This window comes from Lacerta agilis, chromosome 13, assembly GCF_009819535.1.
Source record: "Lacerta agilis isolate rLacAgi1 chromosome 13, rLacAgi1.pri, whole genome shotgun sequence".
Taxonomy (NCBI): domain Eukaryota; kingdom Metazoa; phylum Chordata; class Lepidosauria; order Squamata; family Lacertidae; genus Lacerta; species Lacerta agilis.
This window is the reverse complement of record NC_046324.1, coordinates 25,179,452-25,198,972: the sequence shown is the minus strand read 5'-3', so window position 1 is coordinate 25,198,972 and position 19,521 is coordinate 25,179,452. Positions and strand designations below refer to the sequence as shown.

At 41.3% G+C, this 19,521-nt stretch overlaps 1 protein-coding gene across 2 annotated transcripts in view; it reads right to left on the bottom strand.

Annotated features, from left to right (window-relative positions):
- PIAS1 (protein inhibitor of activated STAT 1) overlaps positions 1-19,521 on the bottom strand; it is a 53,843-nt gene that overhangs the window by 10,560 nt on the left and 23,762 nt on the right. For both annotated transcript variants that reach the window (XR_004427797.1, XM_033167961.1), the window contains exons 3-8: positions 8,658-8,742; positions 7,541-7,588; positions 5,316-5,406; positions 4,610-4,744; positions 1,259-1,364; positions 374-447 (exon numbers count right to left, since the gene is read on the bottom strand). Coding sequence is in view for 1 of the 2 variants with exons in the window: in XM_033167961.1 (XP_033023852.1) it covers positions 374-447; positions 1,259-1,364; positions 4,610-4,744; positions 5,316-5,406; positions 7,541-7,588; positions 8,658-8,742 (539 nt within the window). In the remaining variant the exon portion in view is untranslated. The remainder of the gene's footprint in view (positions 1-373; positions 448-1,258; positions 1,365-4,609; positions 4,745-5,315; positions 5,407-7,540; positions 7,589-8,657; positions 8,743-19,521) is intronic.

Here is a 19,521-nt window from a genome sequence, read left to right as displayed (position 1 = left end):
TTTAGGACAGGGTTGGCTACCCTTTGGGTGCCCCCCCCCAATGTTGCTGTACTGCAACTTCCAGCAAGGGGCACAGCAACTTGGACAAGGCTGTCTCTGACATTCACAGTGGAAAGAGTTCCTTCCTGCTAAAGTTTGACTTGAAACATTCTCCCCCATTCTACAGGCAGCTGGGGCTGACAAGAGCTGTAGGCTATGGGAGACTGCTCCATACCAATTACCTGGCCTTGTCACAAGAGGATATTGCCCGTTTCAGAATTCTGCCCTTCTGAACACCAAGACCCTTTGCATCAATTAATCTTGGGTTTTCAACTTCTATTCAAATTGGCATTGCTACAGCAAATAAAGCCACTTTAGGGAAGTTAAGACTTACTGGGCATAGAAGAGAAACTCTTAAGCTGGTTGTTGCTATTTCACTGTCAGGATCTGCAGTTAGTTTCTCTTTAACTGTGAAGAAAAGAAGAAATGGGGGTGGGGAGAGGAACAGAAGAACTATTAAAAGATCCATCAGGCACATTGGTTAACAAGGCTGGAAAGATCAGCAGCACAGGAATCCTAACTGGAGAAACCATCACTTGCTGTAGGTGAAGTTAGGAAGTTCTGCCACCTTAGAAGCCTCAAGATCAGCTGGCAGGTGGAAAAACAGCAAGACACCAGGCACTGACCTTTTACCCATGGGATACTGAAGGTGGGAAAGGGAGAGAAGAGTCATAGAGGCAGACACAAGCTCCCCTGCTGCAAGAAGAAAGTTAAAGGGACTGAGGGTGTGGCAGACCCAGTCCTAGACTGAGACCAACTAATGAGCAAAAGGATAGAAAGGTCTGGAAGGAGCACCAACCCAACAAGAACTACAAAGCATCTTGCGGCACTTAAGAGACTAGCAAATTCATTATGACTTAAGCTTTGTGGACCTTAGTCCACTTCATTGGCTGCATAAGGGGTAATCCTAAATCCAGCACACACACACTTGAACATTCACTTCCAAGGTTCAGTAACCCCCCCAAAAAACAGCACGCAGCCCAGCCCTCTCCAGTTCAAGAGGCTTTATATTCTGAGATTTTTTCTTTGCAAAGGAAACTTAAGAGTTGGGCTCCAGAGAAACTTTGGACCCCAGATGCAGCAGAATTATCAGAGCGTGAAGAGAACCGTCATTTCAAGCCCTCATCACAAAAGGCAGCATTAACTGCATAAGGAATAGCTATCACTGTGTCTATCTATCTGGACATTTATATTAGGAATATGCATGAAGTAGACATACTTAGTGCTCTAGAATGATCAGGATTCCTGATGCCTTTCGCTCGTAACCTCTGCAACAGGACTGTAGAAGACAGTTGCTTTACAAGGTAGACTGCCATAGAATAATTCTGAATAGAAAAAAGCAAGAACAAATGAGAATCAGCTTGGTCAATGAGCAGGAGTCTTATTTTAACGTGTCCAAAACCCACCCACCTTCCCAAGTTTTTCCAGCCTAAGGAACCAGAGGCAAAATTCACTGGCAACACGTGCAACACAACTCTCATTTATGTCTACACATTTCCAGCAAGAAGAAAATGGCAGATGCTTTTACTTTTTTGCTCAGGGTTGAAAGACAGACCTTGCGAGAAGAATCAGGATAAGAGTAGGCATGCCCTGCATGAAGCCTTTTACCTTATCAACTACTCACAGCTGGCAGTGAATATGGAACAAGAGAACACCAAAAAAGTCCATGCAAATGAGACTTACTATCGCCCAATGATAATAATATTGCAATGACTAACTCAACAATTGTGGCCATTAGGGAAACTCAGCATGTTCCCCTTCCCCACTCCAAAATCTACCAACTGATCACAGTTTGGCAAGCAGACAGAACAAAGGCACACTGAAGTCTTTGCAGGAGACATAAAGGCATAAGATGTAAGTACAGTTAAAAGCATAACACAAATGTAAAAGATGCCTTAAAAATACTAACCATAAGCATGTATTACTCCTACAATATACTCCTTTGTTAAAACACACACACACGGGCAAAACAAGCCCATTTTCTCTAATAACATTTAAAACATAAAGTTATTTTGTTTTATAATGTGCTTAAGTAAGATATTCTTGTACCAGCAGATGCAACACTAACAATGAATAATGTAAAACTGTGGTTTACAAACAGCTTCAAAATGTATCAGTACTGACAGCAAAGTTAATTTAAACATCTCTTCAAAGTCAATGCAGGGGAATTTAAAAAAAAAATCTGTTACATCAGAAACAAACCAATAAATACATTGATTTAATAGTTAGCAAAACAATTTTTTGTCTCTTTCTAATATACCTCTTAGAGGGGAACTGTCTCTCCAAATGCAAGCCTGCTAGCACTGTCTTACAGAATTCCTATGCTGTAAATAGTGACTATATGGAAAATGATCTGTAACTTCAAAGAAGAAATGGGCAGTTTCATTTATTTATTATCTATATCTGCCATTCTTTTTGGCATAAACATCTAAAAATAATTTGGCTACTCTCAGAATACAACAGAAGCAAAAAATAAAATTATCTATTCAGCTAACCCAAATATAATAAGCAGATGGTACGGAAACATCCACTTCCAAAGTAGAAAAACCTATATACATCCACACCATTTAACAGTGTCAATGAATAGATTGTCAGGTGAATGAATCAATTTCTCTTTGAATTCACCCATATAAAATTAGCCAATTCTGAAGCCATGAACATCACAGTACTCTTAGTTTGCCAATTACATTTTCCAGAAAACAGAAAAACCTGATTCTTCAAGGGACTCAGCTATTAAGGCAAGCTGGTATGTTAGTGGGTTCCTATTGTCACCCCTTCTGTTCAAGATGTTGGCTGTGGTGACATTCCATTAAAGGAGGCACTGAATTTTTAATGATGCCGTCAAAAAGTTTATTTACTTTTTAAGCTTGTGTTCCACAGATTGCCCCAATAAAGACAGCTGAAGATGCTGATTTCTTATCATAATGTGTGTGCACCTTATTGGCTTTCCCACCTTCCTGTTGTTGGTGTGCTCATCTTCCCTCTGTGTATGCTATGAAAGTTTGACCAACAGTGCATTGCTCAGTGTAGCAGAAATTACCGGTACTTTTAAGAACTCCAAACAAGCTGTCTTTGCTAGAGACATTAGAGCTAAATCTCCTGCTGCCCTGCCTGAAAGCTTCAAAACAAGTTGAAAGCAGAGGAGGGTGATAGTGGTTAATTTTAAAAAAATTAACCAGGGGACTCAGGGCTGCCTAAAAGCCACATCCTCTGATCTAAAAGCCTTGTTCTCCTGAGCTCTGATATCTCAAAGCAAGGGTCTTTAGAAGCACAAAGGATTCTGCTGGAATCTGAATCCAATTCTGTCCAGCTTTATGATTCCACAATTGTAGACACCATAGCTTAAAAAAAAAGCAGTGCCAGATATAACAAAGCCGTACCTTTCTTTATTAAGCATTGCTTAGTATGTTATTAAAAACGTTTCCCCCATCAAACTTGTAGAGGGCTACATGTTTATTTAATGCTTCAATTAGGACAAAAGACAAGAGCTGCTAATTAATAGCATTATTTACTGACAGCTTGAATCTACAGAGCGTGGAACTTGCCCACAGCAAGTTTTGATGGAATTTTGGGGGGATGGAGAAGAGAAGTCACATGGCATAGAAGCTGGAACAAGGTTATTATGCCTTTACCTGAATTAGGTTGGTCCAGACTGGAAATCCAGTGTTTGAAAGTCCCAGATGGTACTGCAAATACTAACACCCACTATGAGACCTTGTAGAATTAATTACAAGTTCCAGAAGGCAATCATGTTTTGAGTCTTGTGGCTACCAGACTGAATGTGCCATGCAGCTCTATGACCCTTTAACTTATGTGGGGGCTCTAAATGTTAACTGCATGGAGTCAAGCAATGGCATCAGGATTGCTTCTTCTTTTGCTTACAGTAGTCTTTGGAAATCCAATATTGACATCCTTTCTCCAACTCCTTATCTAAGCTTTCTGTTTCTCAATCAAGGACCTACAAAGCCTTATGCGGCTCAGACCCATTACCTCAAGGACTGCCTCTCCCCATATGAACCAACCTGAACCCTAAAATCGACATCTGAGGCCTTTTTCCGTGGACTTCCATGAGAGGTACAGAAAGTGACAACAAAATAATGGGCCTTTTCAGTGGTGGCTCCCAATCTGTGGAATGCTCTCCGCAGGGAAGTTCGCCTGGTGCCATTGCTGAATATTTTCAGGCACCAGACAGAAACATTTAATTTTAACCAGATCTTTGGCTTTTAATTGTACGTGGCCTTTTAGAATGCACAGGGCGTTTTAATGGTTTTTCCACCCTGGTTTTAATTTATGTATATTTTTTTGTAAACAACTAACAAATTTAATAAATAAATTAATCTGTCTACATTCCATATTCCTCTTACAAGTCTACAAACAGTCCATTCAGGGTCCCTACTCAAATGTAACAAGGTAAACTAAGATATAGTCAGTACATAAAATCGTAAGAAACTACAGAAAGATTTCCACAAAGGCATTAAATCTTGACAGTACTAGTCAAATTCGATAATTTCTACAGATGCATATAGCCCCAGCCCTGCCCCCAGCCTTCTGATAGCCAACTGTAACTCACTCTTCCTATTTCTGCAGTCCACGAGACGACGATTGTGTTTGGTACTGTTGTGGACAGCCGCACAAGTGAGGTGATGTTGATTGGTCTGCTAGGTCGCTTTGGTTCAACCCCATTTTTGGTTGGTGGAAGATAGCCCTGAAACAACACACACACACAAACATCACCATGAATATGCAAAGCAACTTCTCTTTTGCCACCTTGTTTGACCTTGAATGACCTTCCAGAAGTCAGTCATACCCCTTTTATTGATAGGGAGCTGAGGTTGAGACACAGGCACCTGATGCCCAATGACCAGTGCCTCCCCTTACTCACTGCCTTCCAACTCTTAATGAATGGGGAACAACATCCAGTCCCTGATATCCTACTATAACCTCTCAGGAGGAGAAGTGAACTGGGCAGGAAGTACAGAGTAAAACGATTCCCTCTCAGGATCTCCCACTCCTGCTCTCTTTAAATTTCCCTAGACCCCAGTCTGTATGTGAGCGAGGGTGTGAACGGCAAATGGCAATGAAACATTGTTAAGTGGGAGTCACGGAAGAGCTCGTTTGCTTTTCTTGTGTGTCACTTGTTGAATCTTTCAATACAAGACTTATCCTGTGCAATTCAAGACACCACTATTCACTTCAATAGCCCACAAACAATTTTTTTCTTTTCCCCCTAAGAAAGCATCTTTAACTATATCGGTCAAATTTCTGAGGATACTCACAGGAAGGCTACATGGTTTTCCATTAACTTTCACGCAAAGATTTGGTGGGAAGTGATCTTCCTGTGGGCAGCTGGTCTCAGATAAGCAAAACCTAAAAACAAGACAGTGAGTTCAATGACATTTTATATTAAATTCTATACAGGGTCTGTAAATACTACAAGTGACATGGGGAAATGTCATCATTATCTGTGAGCCAGTGTCCCATAGTGCTTTGAAGCAGCCTTCACTAATCTGATGCCCTCCAGGTAGTTTTGACTACAAATACCATCAGCCCAGGCCAGACAGCTATGCTTCCACCAGCTCTATCACAATCACAACTTTACGTGAGTCAATATGGTGGCCTAGATCCCACTCCAGGGGAAAAAAACAATAATGTAAGCTAAGAAAATCTACACACATCTTATTTTGCATCCAATTACCAAGTGTGTAAGGTATAATCTGAATTAAATATTTCAGACTTTGAAACTTGGAGAGCTCAAAAGCTAATAAATCAGACAGGCTACAGACTCCTATTGGAAGAGAAGCAAAACTGGGTCCCCCAGAGGGGAGCACAAAAGCTTTATTCCCTAAATGACAGATGTTTCTGAAAAGACACACTCTTATCCGCGTATGGAGGCTTCCACAGATTGTGTGGAGCAGTCCCCATCCCAAGACATAAATGGGGAAACACCTGTTGTATGCACATCAGAGCACCATGTCCTCTAGTTCAATCACGGGATGACCTAAAAAGGTATCACCACCATTGGGAAGAGGATTTGCTTAAGGCCCCCAACCAAATTTTATTTATGTCATTTGTATGCCACCTATCATAAAACTTCTCTGGATGGTGCACCCAAGTGAACTACAGAGTAAAACAGAAAGCCGTTAAAAAGTATTTCTGAGCCATCCTCTAGATTCCACCATGGATCCTGCATGTAACCCCTGTGACTAAAGGCTCGTGCTGCTGGCAGCCTGTCACAGGCTTCTTCCACCCAACGTAGTCCTATGAAAGCTGCTTACAACCAATGGCAATATTCCTTCCTATTGTTCCCTCTTTCACCTCCACAGCTGCCGCAGCTGCAGCTCTCTCTAATTACTGCCAGCACACAGTCAAGATTCTGGAGCTTCAGTTCAGACACACTCCAATTCCATTCATCTTCCTGATATCAGTGCTTGCTGCATGAGCTAGATTATCCTCTGTGGGTCTGCAGGCACCTCCCTATCCAAGATGCTGACAAAAGAAAGATCAGACCTCAAGAGGCAGGGGGCTGGATTCAGGGGAAGAGGCTGCTACAACCCTTTCACAAACATCACTAAACAGAATGAATGAAATTACATGCCCTGAGCAGACTCAATTATACCCCACATTAATAAATCAACAGTTAGCAAATTGTGAGATGGAAAGAGGGTGAAGTTTAGATTCTCCCCATCACCTGCCTTTAGTTCAATCTGAAACTCAGACATGGATTTAAAAGGCTAATGTTCGCACATGAAGGTGTTAAGCAGAAAGCACGGTAGCAGTGAACAATCTTTCCCTGCCTCTTTCTTTCTGGAATCCATTGAACACAGATCCTGTTTCAGGGTGGAAAGAGGGAAGAGGAGTTGTGGAGCTACAAGTGAATCAGGGGCTAGTAAAGTGAGAAGCATGTCACATGCAATTAAGACACACGGATATCAAGAGGCATAGCTACTAGCACAGAGCATCATTCTGGGGCTTTAGGTCTCATTGATTTAGAAATGGCTACTGGGCTGCATCAAGCACTCTCAACCACGACACATACAGCCTCTCCCCTGAAGGTGTGTGTGTGCATGCACACACACACACACACACACACACACCATGGTGCAAGTCCTCCTCTGGCAGATAATGACAGAATTAATCAAAGCAGCAGCCAATTCTTCTGCCACAGGCAAGTAAAAGCAACACAGGAAGTAATGAGGAGCTGCGGCTTCTCTGTTTACCAATATTACTGGGAAGGGGGGGTGCGTGGAACTTTCAGTGCATAGAGCTATTGTGCTTCTTTCCACAATTATTGGAAACAGAATAATAATAATAATTATCATTATCATTATCATTATCATTATTGTTATTTATATGCCACCTTATACCCGGAGGTCTCAGGGCAAATAAAATTTATGTAAAATAAGCATGATCATATATGCTAATTTCAACTTTCCTTGGTAGAGAATTTAAGGGAAGGGGGTGAGTCCACCAAAACAAAGACTGAATTGTAGGGAAACAATACCTTAGCTGGACCTGCACAGTGAAGTCACATTTGGTTCCAGAAATATCCCTAGCAAAGACATTGGACATCAATTAAAGACTGTACATTACAATAAACCAATTCAAGATCTGAGTATTTAAAGGTCTGAAAAGTTAAACATGCTACTCACAGTCTATGCTGAGTCACTGACCAGAACTGGACTTATTTGCCAGGATCATACCTTACTGTCCACACACACACACACATACCCCTTTGCAGGATGCTAGAGCATATGAACCTTTGATCTGATCCAGTAGCCCACTGACAATTGACCTCTGCTGTGCTTCCTGTAACTTGTATCACTTTGCCCAATTATGCAAACAGAACACATAATAGCAATTCCATAAAGACACCTTTGGGCCAGCACTCATTAAACGACTCAGGCAATGGACTCTAATGGGCTTTCATATGCTGCTTTGGGAAACAGGCCTACGCTTCAACACACTCAAAAAGCCTGGGATCCATCTTGGGAGGCTCACCAGGCAAGCTCTTTTATTTTCCTGAGCCTTTTAATCCAACCTGCTTTAATTCTGATCACTCTGACACTCCTTGCTTGCTTACTTACCTATTTTCTTACATTTTATATCCAGCTTTTCTTCTGACATGGAATCCAAGGGAGCAAAGTTGCAGCTCCCAAGTAGTCTCCCATCCAGGCACTGACCAGACCTGGACCTGCTTAGCTGCAGCCAGGTGGTGGCCTCATGTGCCTTCAGACTATACCGTGGGACCAGTGGGTCACTGTGCTGCATGATTAACAGTTCTTCTTGCAATTTTGGTTTGTTGAAAGGGAGGGTATAAATCCCTAAAATATGTAAATAAATAAAAATATGTCCTCGCTCCCATGACCCACACTCCATCTCCAAAACCCTCTTGATTTACTCATTCAGCAAAACCCTTTTCCAAATTACTGTAGCTCTCCCTTGCACTTCTGCTCTAACCACTCTCCTTTAGCTCACTTTTGGTTATTAAATTCCAAACATTTGTCTTGTTTTTCAATCTTACAGTTACGCACACACACACTCCCTCTCTAAAATGGTTTTTGCATTTCAGAATTCAGATGCACAGGAGTAAAAGGTGTCAAAAGATCACTACCACTTACATGGAACTGCTGATCTGCTGCACTTGCTGTGGAGTCAGGGCAAATGCAAAGCAGGTTTCCCGAAACCGCTGGCTATTATCGGATGCTATGGGAAAATAAGAGGAGATATGAGTGTGCAAGAGGAAGGATCACTCTACTCATCCATTTTGGAAAATACAGACACCCCACCCACTCCTGAGAAGCCATGAATGCAGCCTTCCCCAACCTGGTGTTGTTGAAATAAAACTCCCATCAGCTCCACCTAACATGGCCAATGGTCAGGGATGATATGAGTTGTAGTCCAACATCTTCTGGAGGGCACTAGGTTGAAGAAGGCCAATTTAATGCCTGGCCCATGTTTCATCTATAATTAGAAAGAAGATCCACAACATCACTAGAGTTGAATACTTCTCCCAATAATGCACCCTTATCTTCTCCCCTGCCCAACTTGAATATTTTTTCAATGCTTCCAAAAGAGAAATACAGTCAAATCTTGCTTCCCAAGCGGCTTAGTTACAGAATAAATCGGCTCCCGAACGCTGCAGGCCCGGAAGTAAGTGTTCCAGTTTGTGAACGTTTTTCAGAAGCCGAACATCCAACGCGGCTTCTGCTTGAGTGCAGGAAGCTCCTGCAGCCAATCGGAAGCCACACCTTGATTTTTGAACAGTTTTGGGAGTCAAACAGACTCCAGGAACAAGGAATCAAGGTACCACTGTACTAGAAAAAAAGAACTGCTATGAAATATATATACTTTTGGAATGAATGGAATGCTCATAAGACAAGGTTTTCCTCACTACAAATGTATAGTGCATAAACCTTTGTGCATAACAATCTACAGCAGGGTGGCTAACCTTCAGATGTTGTTGGACTTCAGTTCCCATTTTCCCTCGCCACTGCCCATGCTGGCTGGGACTGATGGGAGCTGGGAGGCTAAAAAATATCTGGAGTGTCCCAAGTTCCCCACTTCTGACCTACAATATCAGCAAATGTTAATTCCTGTGTAGACACTATGGTAAAGACATACACAAAATCCAAATGTTTTCAATGTTGCTATAAAGTATAACATACAATATTAAGGATTAGCAGAGATTTGGTGGCTTGCTATACAAAACAGTTTCAGCCCCAATGCTATACTTACTTTACTTTATTACCAACCCGTGGTTTCCATTTTCCACTAATGCAAGCACTTAAGTAGCATAGGACAGAGCGGTCTGCACCCATCTCTCTAGCTAGCGTTGGATATATTCCCCACTTTACTTGTACAAATATGCATGGGTTTACAAATTTCAGAAATATATTTACAAATTTTATAAATATATCAAATAGTAAAATCTGGTACATCAGTTGTAGCCAACAAAATAGTTGTGCTGGTGCAAGGTACAGTAACAGTATATCCCCACTCTCCTTCCACCATGTGCATCCTGTGTCATCCCAAAATCTGCTCCAGACATTTTGGGGGGAACCCCCAGAGATTTAGTGGGCACATGGGTGGGGGAGAAGGGGAAATCCTTGTGCTGTTGGAAACATGTTGCTTAGTGCTACACTGAATAAAGCAATAAAGCAAGTTTAGGTTTGACAAGACTCTATATATTTCAGGCTTTCCTCCCTGCCCCACCCACACCCTGCCAATCTCCATAGTCTCAATATTTATTGAAATCTTAGATTTATATGTAGGCCTTAACCATGCAAAAAGTGACAAGAGGTGAGCCTTAAGAGTAGCCAAAACGATAAACTTTCAGATGCTTCCAGTCTCTTTCCGAAATATCAGAATAGCTTATTATTCCACTATAGATGTAATCAGATAATGGGATATAGACTTTAGCATTTTTCAAATGCATTTCTTCCCACTAAAAACACAGACACCTGTAACATAGTAAATTATTTCAACATATCTATTCACTGAGTAATTCACAGAGCAAAAGCATATCAACTCATTCACAATGAATTAATTTGCTTCCAAAATACCTAGGTCTTTTGATTCTGTGAGGCTTTTAGTATACATCTGTTCAAACAAGTGCTTGCAGTACAAGGCAATGAAGAATTAGCTCAACAAAAAAGGGACTATGTTTCATCAAATAACAGCGTAATTTAATTAAAATACAAAAAAAGCATCCTGGGAAAAGCTAGACATTCATTTTCCATTTCTCAGTTGGCTTCAATGAAGGATGCAGCACTGCAGTGACTAAATAAGTTTCCTTCCAAGCTGGGATTTTTTAACAACCACCGCGATGTATTACAACCTGTGACCCCAAAGTCAGAGCCTACCACTACACCGGCATATTTTGTGTGACAGCAGATTTGGCAACACTGGGCTGGAAAGCTGCACCATTTAAAGGAAGTGAAAGCAAAAATAATCTTCCTGATTGTAAGTGGGAACTGAGAGTGAGCCAAATATATCACTAACAATATATTATTCATCAAGATGGAAGCTAGCCAGAACTCTAGAACCAAAAGCATCTCCCCTGAGGAAATGGCTGAGGAGTCCTTTTATAGGGGGGGGGGGATTGTGGTCCAGTTATTGCTTATTCTTTAACAATGCAGACTGTCATCTATTTTCATTTATTGAGTACATCAGCTTACCCAGCACGGTGTACTCCAGATGTGCTGGATGATTCTGACTCCCATCAGCCCCAGCCACCATGACTGTGCCAGCTGGGTTCTTTGGTAATACAACACATCTGGAGGGACACAAAACTGGGAAAGGCTGACATACATTGCGTCTCATTCTTTCCCTCAGGAGCTTGACAGCAACACATGGGTGATACTCCCTAATCATACAACTACCATGCACAGTATATCAGGCCACAAGAGCCCAAGGAGATCCATGGCTTAGTGGACAAATGCATGTCCAACACTATATCCACATTACACTGCCTGGCTCTCCTTTTTAGGCACATTAAAGCAGTGTTTTTCAACCACTGTTCCGCGGCACACTAGTGTGCCGCGAGATGTTGCCTGGTGTGCCGTGGGAAAAATGGAAAAATTACTTTATATATAGTCAATATAGGCACAGAGTTAATTTTTTTAAACATTTTCTAATGGTGGTGTGCCTCATGATTTTTTTCATGAAACAAGTGTGCCTTTGCCCAAAAAAGGTTGAAAAACACTGCATTAAAGGATATGTATGTGAAACACACACAAAATGTTTGGCCAAGTGAAGGTGTATGTAAATTGTGTATACTGAAGACTGGGGTTACGAGATGCAATTAGAGCTACAGGAGAAAATATTTCAAATACAAAGGTATGAAAGAAAATTTGTAAAATCTAGTTGGATGTCTCTATTTCCTTCCGCTTAGAAAAAAGAATGTGCTTCTCTCTCTCTTGGTAGTTGCCAGTGGCTAAATATAGCACCACAATCTACCGGTATCTCTTTTAAAATATTTCTTGCTGTGTTGGGAAAAGCTCCCCTCCGATAATCATTCAGAAATGTTCTTCTACTGCCTTTGATGAACACTGTACTATTCAGCCTAGAGCAGGCTGCACCACTCTATTTCAATGGTCATCAGCTCAATTTATTAGCTAAGAATGCCTTCCATCTTCCCTAGCAAATTGGCCATTGCTAAATAATTAAAGAGCTCACTGCGATGACTAAGGATAAAATGTATAGGGAAGTAACTGTCTGCTGGGTAGGTTTCATAGCACAATAAACTCCGACTTATTTAAAACGAGAAAGTTATATTGCTGAATTGATGGCTTACATTTCTCTTTCTGAGAAAGTGATGCAAAAGGAATCTCCTGAAGACAGCACAACATTATAGCATACATACTAAGGTCCATAAGAGATGCAGTGGCTCAACAGAAGTAGAGTCCTGCAAGAATTCTGACACATATTGCCAGGGCTTGATGCATCCAGATAATGCACAGCCTATGGCACACCTATTGCACAACACCATGGCCATGGACACTAGCTAACTGTGGACCCAACAGGGGCAAGAGAAAACTGTTCCCTTTTGTGTTGTTGTTGTTGTTGTTGTTGTTGTTGTTGTTGTTGTTGTTTGTGTGTTTTCATTTCCACTCATTCCTCCATAACTTCAAAAAGCTTCAGCATGTCATTTTGAGGACAAAGATTTATTTAGGTACAGATACTATTCTCTGTCATGGGTCCTTGGAGAAGGGTCGGTGCAACTCCTAAGGATTCTGCTGAATGAAGCCAGCCATAATTCCCACTAGCAGAATCCAGCATTTGTAAATAAGAGCCATAGAGGCATCAACTCTTAGAAGAACTGGTTGAAAAGAGGTAGTATTCTTGGGGATTACCCACAGCATAGTGGAAGGCAATGTGGGTGGTGGCATAAGGCAGCATGGTTTTGCAAAGACCCCAAAATTTCCACTTGGCTTACTAGTCAGCTGTTATTTGTGCTCATCACCAATTCTCCACACAGAGAGTCATTGCACACATGCAGAAGGCTTGGGGGAAATGTGAGATTTTCCTCAAAAATACCAAAACAGTGTAAGTCACTCTTGATGTTTCTCAGCTTCTCCAAATCTCAGAACAAATGAGATCAGACTCCCACCACCCTTCTCAAGCCCTCTGCACATGCTCAAGGACTGAGGGATGATTGGTGGTGAGCAAACGGCTCATGGAAGAGGCGTGGAAGAGGCATGTCACTTGCGAAAAGCTATAACACCCCAAACAACGCTCGTCTCTTATTCTCTTCATACCATGAGATGTCTGAGAGCCTAATGGAGGCAAGGCACTCAACAAGTGACCTTCATGCTGATGGGCTGGGACACTCGGCCTTGGTAAGCAGATGTGTCCGTGCTTGTGGCCATGAATACATTAGACAACATGGTAGCTGCTCTATGCAGAAGACACAAACTGCAAACACCAAGGGAAAACGCACTATTCTACCAAAATCTTATGCTTTTTGACATGGCATTAATGCCTAAAGCAAGCCTTGTATTGTGGGTACAAACAATGAAAATCCACTGCTGCTTTCTGGCTCATTATGATATTTCAGTTCCCTCTTGAGGAGGACTTTTCTTTGAAGCAATACTTCTTAAAGTGCCAAACAAAACACCACTAAGTCAAACAGAAAAGCAGCCCAGGGTTTTGGGGACACAAAATGCCTGCTGGATTTATGGCTAGTCAGTCTATGAACAGATGAGGCTCACATTTTTCCAGAGTGTGGACTGCAAGTAATGAGTGGCGTGGAGAAACCCCCATGGTTTTAGAGCCTGTTACCTCAAGATTGAGAGGAGATAGCAGAGCAGAGGAAGCAGCAGTAAAGGAGGTGAAGAGGATATTTAAAAGATCCTAATTTCTTTTTAAAAAAATAGGGAAAGATTTAGAACAAAATCTATTAGAACAATAGAAGGTGGAATCTGAATGTGGTCTGCCAGAATTCAAGATGTAAAACTGAAGTTTTCATTTGAATTTCAGCTTTGAAATGCAAAATATGCCAATGAAGAATAAAACAAAAATTGAAACAAACAAATTCATTGTGTTCTAAGTTTTTTTAAAGCCGTACGAAAGGAGTAGCTATTGCACTAGAATATCACATTCAGAGCAGAAGAAAGCAGCAAACCCCTTCAACTCAATTGTAAAACTTTTGAAATCCTATCACAAAACATAAAACTATGTGCATTCTCTTCCATTGCTTCCCACCCCCCACAAGAGTTTCTCACTTTCCCTAATAAAATGTTTGATGTAGATGTGATTTATTAATGCTTGGGCCATAGGCCATTCACATAATAAAATAATTTATTGGTTATGAAAAAGGTAAATATTATTTACTGACAAAACAAGAAGTGTCAAAAATGCATGGACTTGAAATATCAAATATTCACATAGCTTCAAGCAAAGACCCACAAATTTGGCCTAGATTTGGTAGCCAGCTAGTTTCTAGTAGCCCATAATGCTTGATTTTCTCACTTCCTGCTCCAAAGAGGCAAAACAAAACATCCCATTTGTACTTTCTGCCCAGAAATGGGGTTTTACTGGGGTAGGGAATAGTGTGTTTGTGTAACAACCCATGATACTAATCCCAACAACAACAACAAAGGCGTTCTCTACATTTTTGTTTTGCCAACTTTAAAATACGGTTTCCTCTGCTAACCCCCCCCCCCCCAATAAAGTGCTCACTGGCAAATGTATTTGTGAACCCTAGGTTTCAAGTTACCTTGTGCAAGCAGATTCCTTGGGAAACAAGATTTTTCATTTTAAAACTGTAAATGAATTCTAGTTGCCAAGAACAAAATGTAAATGACGTTGAAATGATAATTGTCCTGTTCCTCTCAAGCATTTTAATATTAGCCATTCTTGGAGACAAGGAGCTTAGCTAGAGTGACCAAACTTGTCTAACTCAATATGGCATGTTTCCACTTGCCTGTTCTCATAAGTTTCTAAATCTAGCCAAGATCTTCAATATGAAGATTTTGAGGTGGCAATAACCCAGCTCTGGAACTCTTTCTTACAGTTTGAAGATACAAATGTTTACAGAAGATTCAAATACATCGGAATATTTTTATAGCAAACCTGATCAACCAAAACTAAAGACAGGCTAGTTGCAATCTGACACTTGGAATTTTCATGTTCTGTGGTCAGTAGGTACATGATGTTAGCCAGGGTTGTGTCCCTCAGGAATGTGCCCACATCAAGTGTGGGCAATCTTTGGCCCTCTAGATGTTGCTGCTCCACAACTTCCATCAGCAAAGATGACTAATGGCCAGGGATTATGAGAGTTGTAGTTCAGCAACATCTGGAGGGCCAAATGTTCCCCACTACTGGCCTACATGGATGGGGCTTGGGAGCACTCTATTAACAGTGGCTTTGGTTCCTCACAGAGTGCAGACTTCAGAATTGGTGCTGGGAGATACCTTTGGTGTAAACAAGCAAGCATAGCCAATGTGATATAATCTAGATTTTGTGGACTACAACTGCCATGAGTCCCAGCCAGCAAGATGAACAGTCAGGAGTGATGGGAGTTATAGTGCACAACAGCTGCATAGCACCCAGTTAGTTCCTCCTGGTGCATATTATTATTTCTTAAATTTACTGGTCCTTTTTTCAGCAAGTTAACTCAAAGTGACCTACAACATACCGTATATATAGTGTCCCACATAGCTGCAACATCTACATCAGAGGTTGGCAACCTCCGGCCTGTGGGCTGGATGCGGCCCATGAAGGCCATTTTACTGGCCCACAAGCCGCCTGCCAACCAAGCCGCCCGCTCAGCAAGCCCCCCGCGCTAAACCAGCGCAGCGCGACGGGGAAATGCACAGCGAGATGCCGTAAATCGCGTCTGCACATGTCCAGGACGCCGAAAATCGCGTCTGGACATGCGCAGATGCGATTTTCGGCATCACGGACATGCGCAGATGCAATTTCCGGTATCGCGCTGCACATGTCCGGCCCACAGACACTCTCCGTGGTCTTGATCCGGCCCATGGCCGGATAACCTTGCCAACGCCTGATCTACATGAAACTGCTGAGAAAGATCACTCGGGGGTCTGGAACTGGCAGTCACTAATGCAGATGATATGCATCTCTATAGCCATGTTCTGGCAACAAGCTGCAACTGACACGGGGGACAAATAGAAGAAGACGCCTTCGCCCCGGTATGGCTCCCCTTTATCACACACGCACAGCCCAACAAGACAGTAACAAAAATCCACCAATGCCATACAAATCAATCTGACTAACCTGATACAAAACACCCACCCACCCCACCTACACATGAAAACAAAGACCACCACAGCCAACCACAAACGATCAACTACACCTTAGGCCAACTCCAACCTCTCACCATCAAAGGAACACAAGCGAACAACAGAGAACCTGCACAAGCAACGCTGACACCAAACCCTACATATATTAAGTAAAACAGAAACATTGCCACCCCACCTATCTTCCCCCCATCCATCTGCTCCCCCCCTTTTCTTCCTAACGTCTCAACAAATGAAACTGATTTGTAAAAATGTTACATGGAAAAAATACAAGAGACAGACATTGCACATACTTTTGTAAATCAAGAAAACCTTTAATAAAAAACCACAATAAAAAAAATAAAAAAGTTAAAAATATAAAAATATAAAAACCACAATTTAAAAAAAATGGGGACAGGAGCATGCAATCCTGCCCCAATGCCCCCCGACATGCTGGCTGCTCTCCAGACCTTTGTACATTTAGTGCCAATGCCTGAAGAGAATTTCTTAGTGTGTTTGGTTGAACATACTGTACTTAGAACCCTCACTGTAAGCCAAAACACTACCTTATCAGGGTTTCTGGTCATAGGGAGGGTTTCTAAGGATGTTCAACAGAACTTAAAAACTCTCTTCAGATTGTACTGCTAAATGTGTTAAACATCATTCATAAGTGCCTTGAGTGGCTCATTTGTCAGACATAGAAGGGTGGGGTATAAGTGCCCTAATAAAGAAAGAAAAACAGCAGGTAGACGGTCCACATGCCTAAGAACCTGAAATCTTCTTTCAAGCCCTTTACAAAATGCTCATTGTCAGTGGAAAATGCTCCTTAGCCTTATTCAACCCTTTTGCATTGTGCAAAGTTAGAGATGTACACCTGAGGCAGATGAGCTCATGTTTTTAAATCAACTAGAATACAAACATATTGGTTTCAGTCCCATTCATCCTCGTGAATCATTTAAGTGGCTTGCACTGGGTTATTATTAATAGCTAAAGGTATTACACCCAGATGTGGCAAGCCGGGATTCCTTGGGACATTAAGAAAGGAGATTCAGTTCAGTTTGTTCTCAACAAGACACCCTATGAGATTTATGTACAACCTCATTAGATAAATCTGAAAGAAAAGCATATTAGAATTAGGGAGTGGGGTGGAAAATAAAGACATCTTCTCCAAAGGCTCCTTTGAATGGCTTGGAGAAAAGACTCATGCACAAACATACATTCTTTTAACACCACTGACATTGGAATGGAACCTCTCAGGACTAAAAGATTGCTTTTTCATCTATCATGCTTGTTGTACAAAAACTGTGCTGTAATGTTTGTTCTCCATCTTTAGGTGTCATCACAGCACTCTTTTCTAACAGCCCTTATCAGCAAAATAGAAAAAGGAGTCTTTCATACACTTTCTATAGTAGGGATATATGAAGCTAAATTGCACTTGCTTCACACAAATAAACTTACACAACAGAACCCATGGAAAATGGACTGCTTCAAAGAACAGTTAAATGACATTTTCCGCTACATAGTTTTCAACACAAATGAACTCCTATGTAAATTACAGGAGAAAAAGGAAGCCCAGGTGGTTCCTTATAAAAAGTTGTCCTTAGATGTTAATCAGTTTGCATCAGAGAGGGATGCCAGAAGTTGCTAGAGTTAGAAGTAGCTATAATTTTGCTACAGTTAAGGAAATTGTCAAGCAGTTGTGTCCCAGATACTATGGTCCACCAAATCAGGAATGTTTGTCTTGCCTTCTCATTAGGAAACCAGGTCTATCAAAGCTCTCCTGGGGCCAGAAGGAGTATAAATCTGTCTTTGTTGCAGTCATTGTAGCCATACCCTTTTATTAACAGCAGAACTGGCATGGTGATGGGGTGGGATTTATGCTGCAAATGTTTTAGACAGAATCTGGCCAGGACTAGCAAGAAATTTATTCCCATGTTTCTTAGACAATCAAGAGTGAGTTGATCATCTTTCAAACAATTAGAGGTTCCTGTGCCTCACTAATCCACAGACAACTGCAATCAGGCAAGGTATGCATTGGAATAAAATGAACGCATCATCCTCATTACATGCATTCAAAGAGAGAGGTGCATAGTGTCATTCACAATTATCAGGACAGAACACTGTTTCTCAAGATATCAAAGAGGTCAAATTCCTAAGCCATTAATGATTGCTATCACCAAACAAGGGTGGGGTGGAGGGACCAGAAGGAAATCTGAATGGTTACCATGTAAGTATTTCAAAAAGGGAATCATCTTGTCCAGAAAGTATTTAACTCCACAAAATAAAAGATATCTAAAGAGTGACAATGACGTAGGATCTGTTTCCCAAGGAAAAACTCTTCCTGAGCTCTTCCTCAAGCCACCAAGATGATAGCATGAAACAAAAATTCCTGTTGTGCTAGGAAAGGGCCTAGAGAGACAGAAAGCCAGAGACCCTGCAGGGCTGGCTATAATCCAGGCAGGAAGAATCACAAGTGACTGGAATTTACATCAGCCTTTTAGAAACTGTACAAGTGTTCCAAAAAAATGAGGGGCACATTCAAAATACTAAGTGCTTCAGACCCATTTGTTTACTACCTTGAGACAGACAGTGCTAACGAATACTGGTATTTGTGAACAATGCTCCGACAAGGACAGTAAATGCATTGTAACATTATCCATGACAATACAAAATAACTTTGAAAAATGCTTATCTTCACATCTATTTTTTAAGGAGCACCTTTTCAAGCATGAGGTCGCCTTGCCAGATCTGAACTGTATGAACTGGAAGAGTGCCCCAAAAGACTAAAATAAGTAAGTTATAAGCAAACACACACACTTTTGTGAACTGCCAACTTTTGTGGATCTATGTGAAATGCTAAATTAATAGATTTTCAGACTTAAAATGTTTACCAACATTTAAGGTAGTACTCCACAGCTAGCTTCCTATAAAATATTCCTTGGAGAATAATTCATGAATGAACCACTGTAAACTGATTATGACAAAACGTCCTGCTCTTCACATTATTAAATAGTAGGTTAACTGCATTCTTGAAAAGGTATCCAAATGACTGCTTCCTTCAAACGATCTCTGGGTGAAATGTTTGACAAAACTGTGGGCTACACCCATAGTAGCTTCAAGACATTTAATTACATATGCTGGCGATATTTGTAACCTTATTTCCTTCTTGCTCGCCTGTAGATTTAACTTTTTGCAATGGGCCACCCACCCCACCTTTACATTAGCAAATGATTAAGAA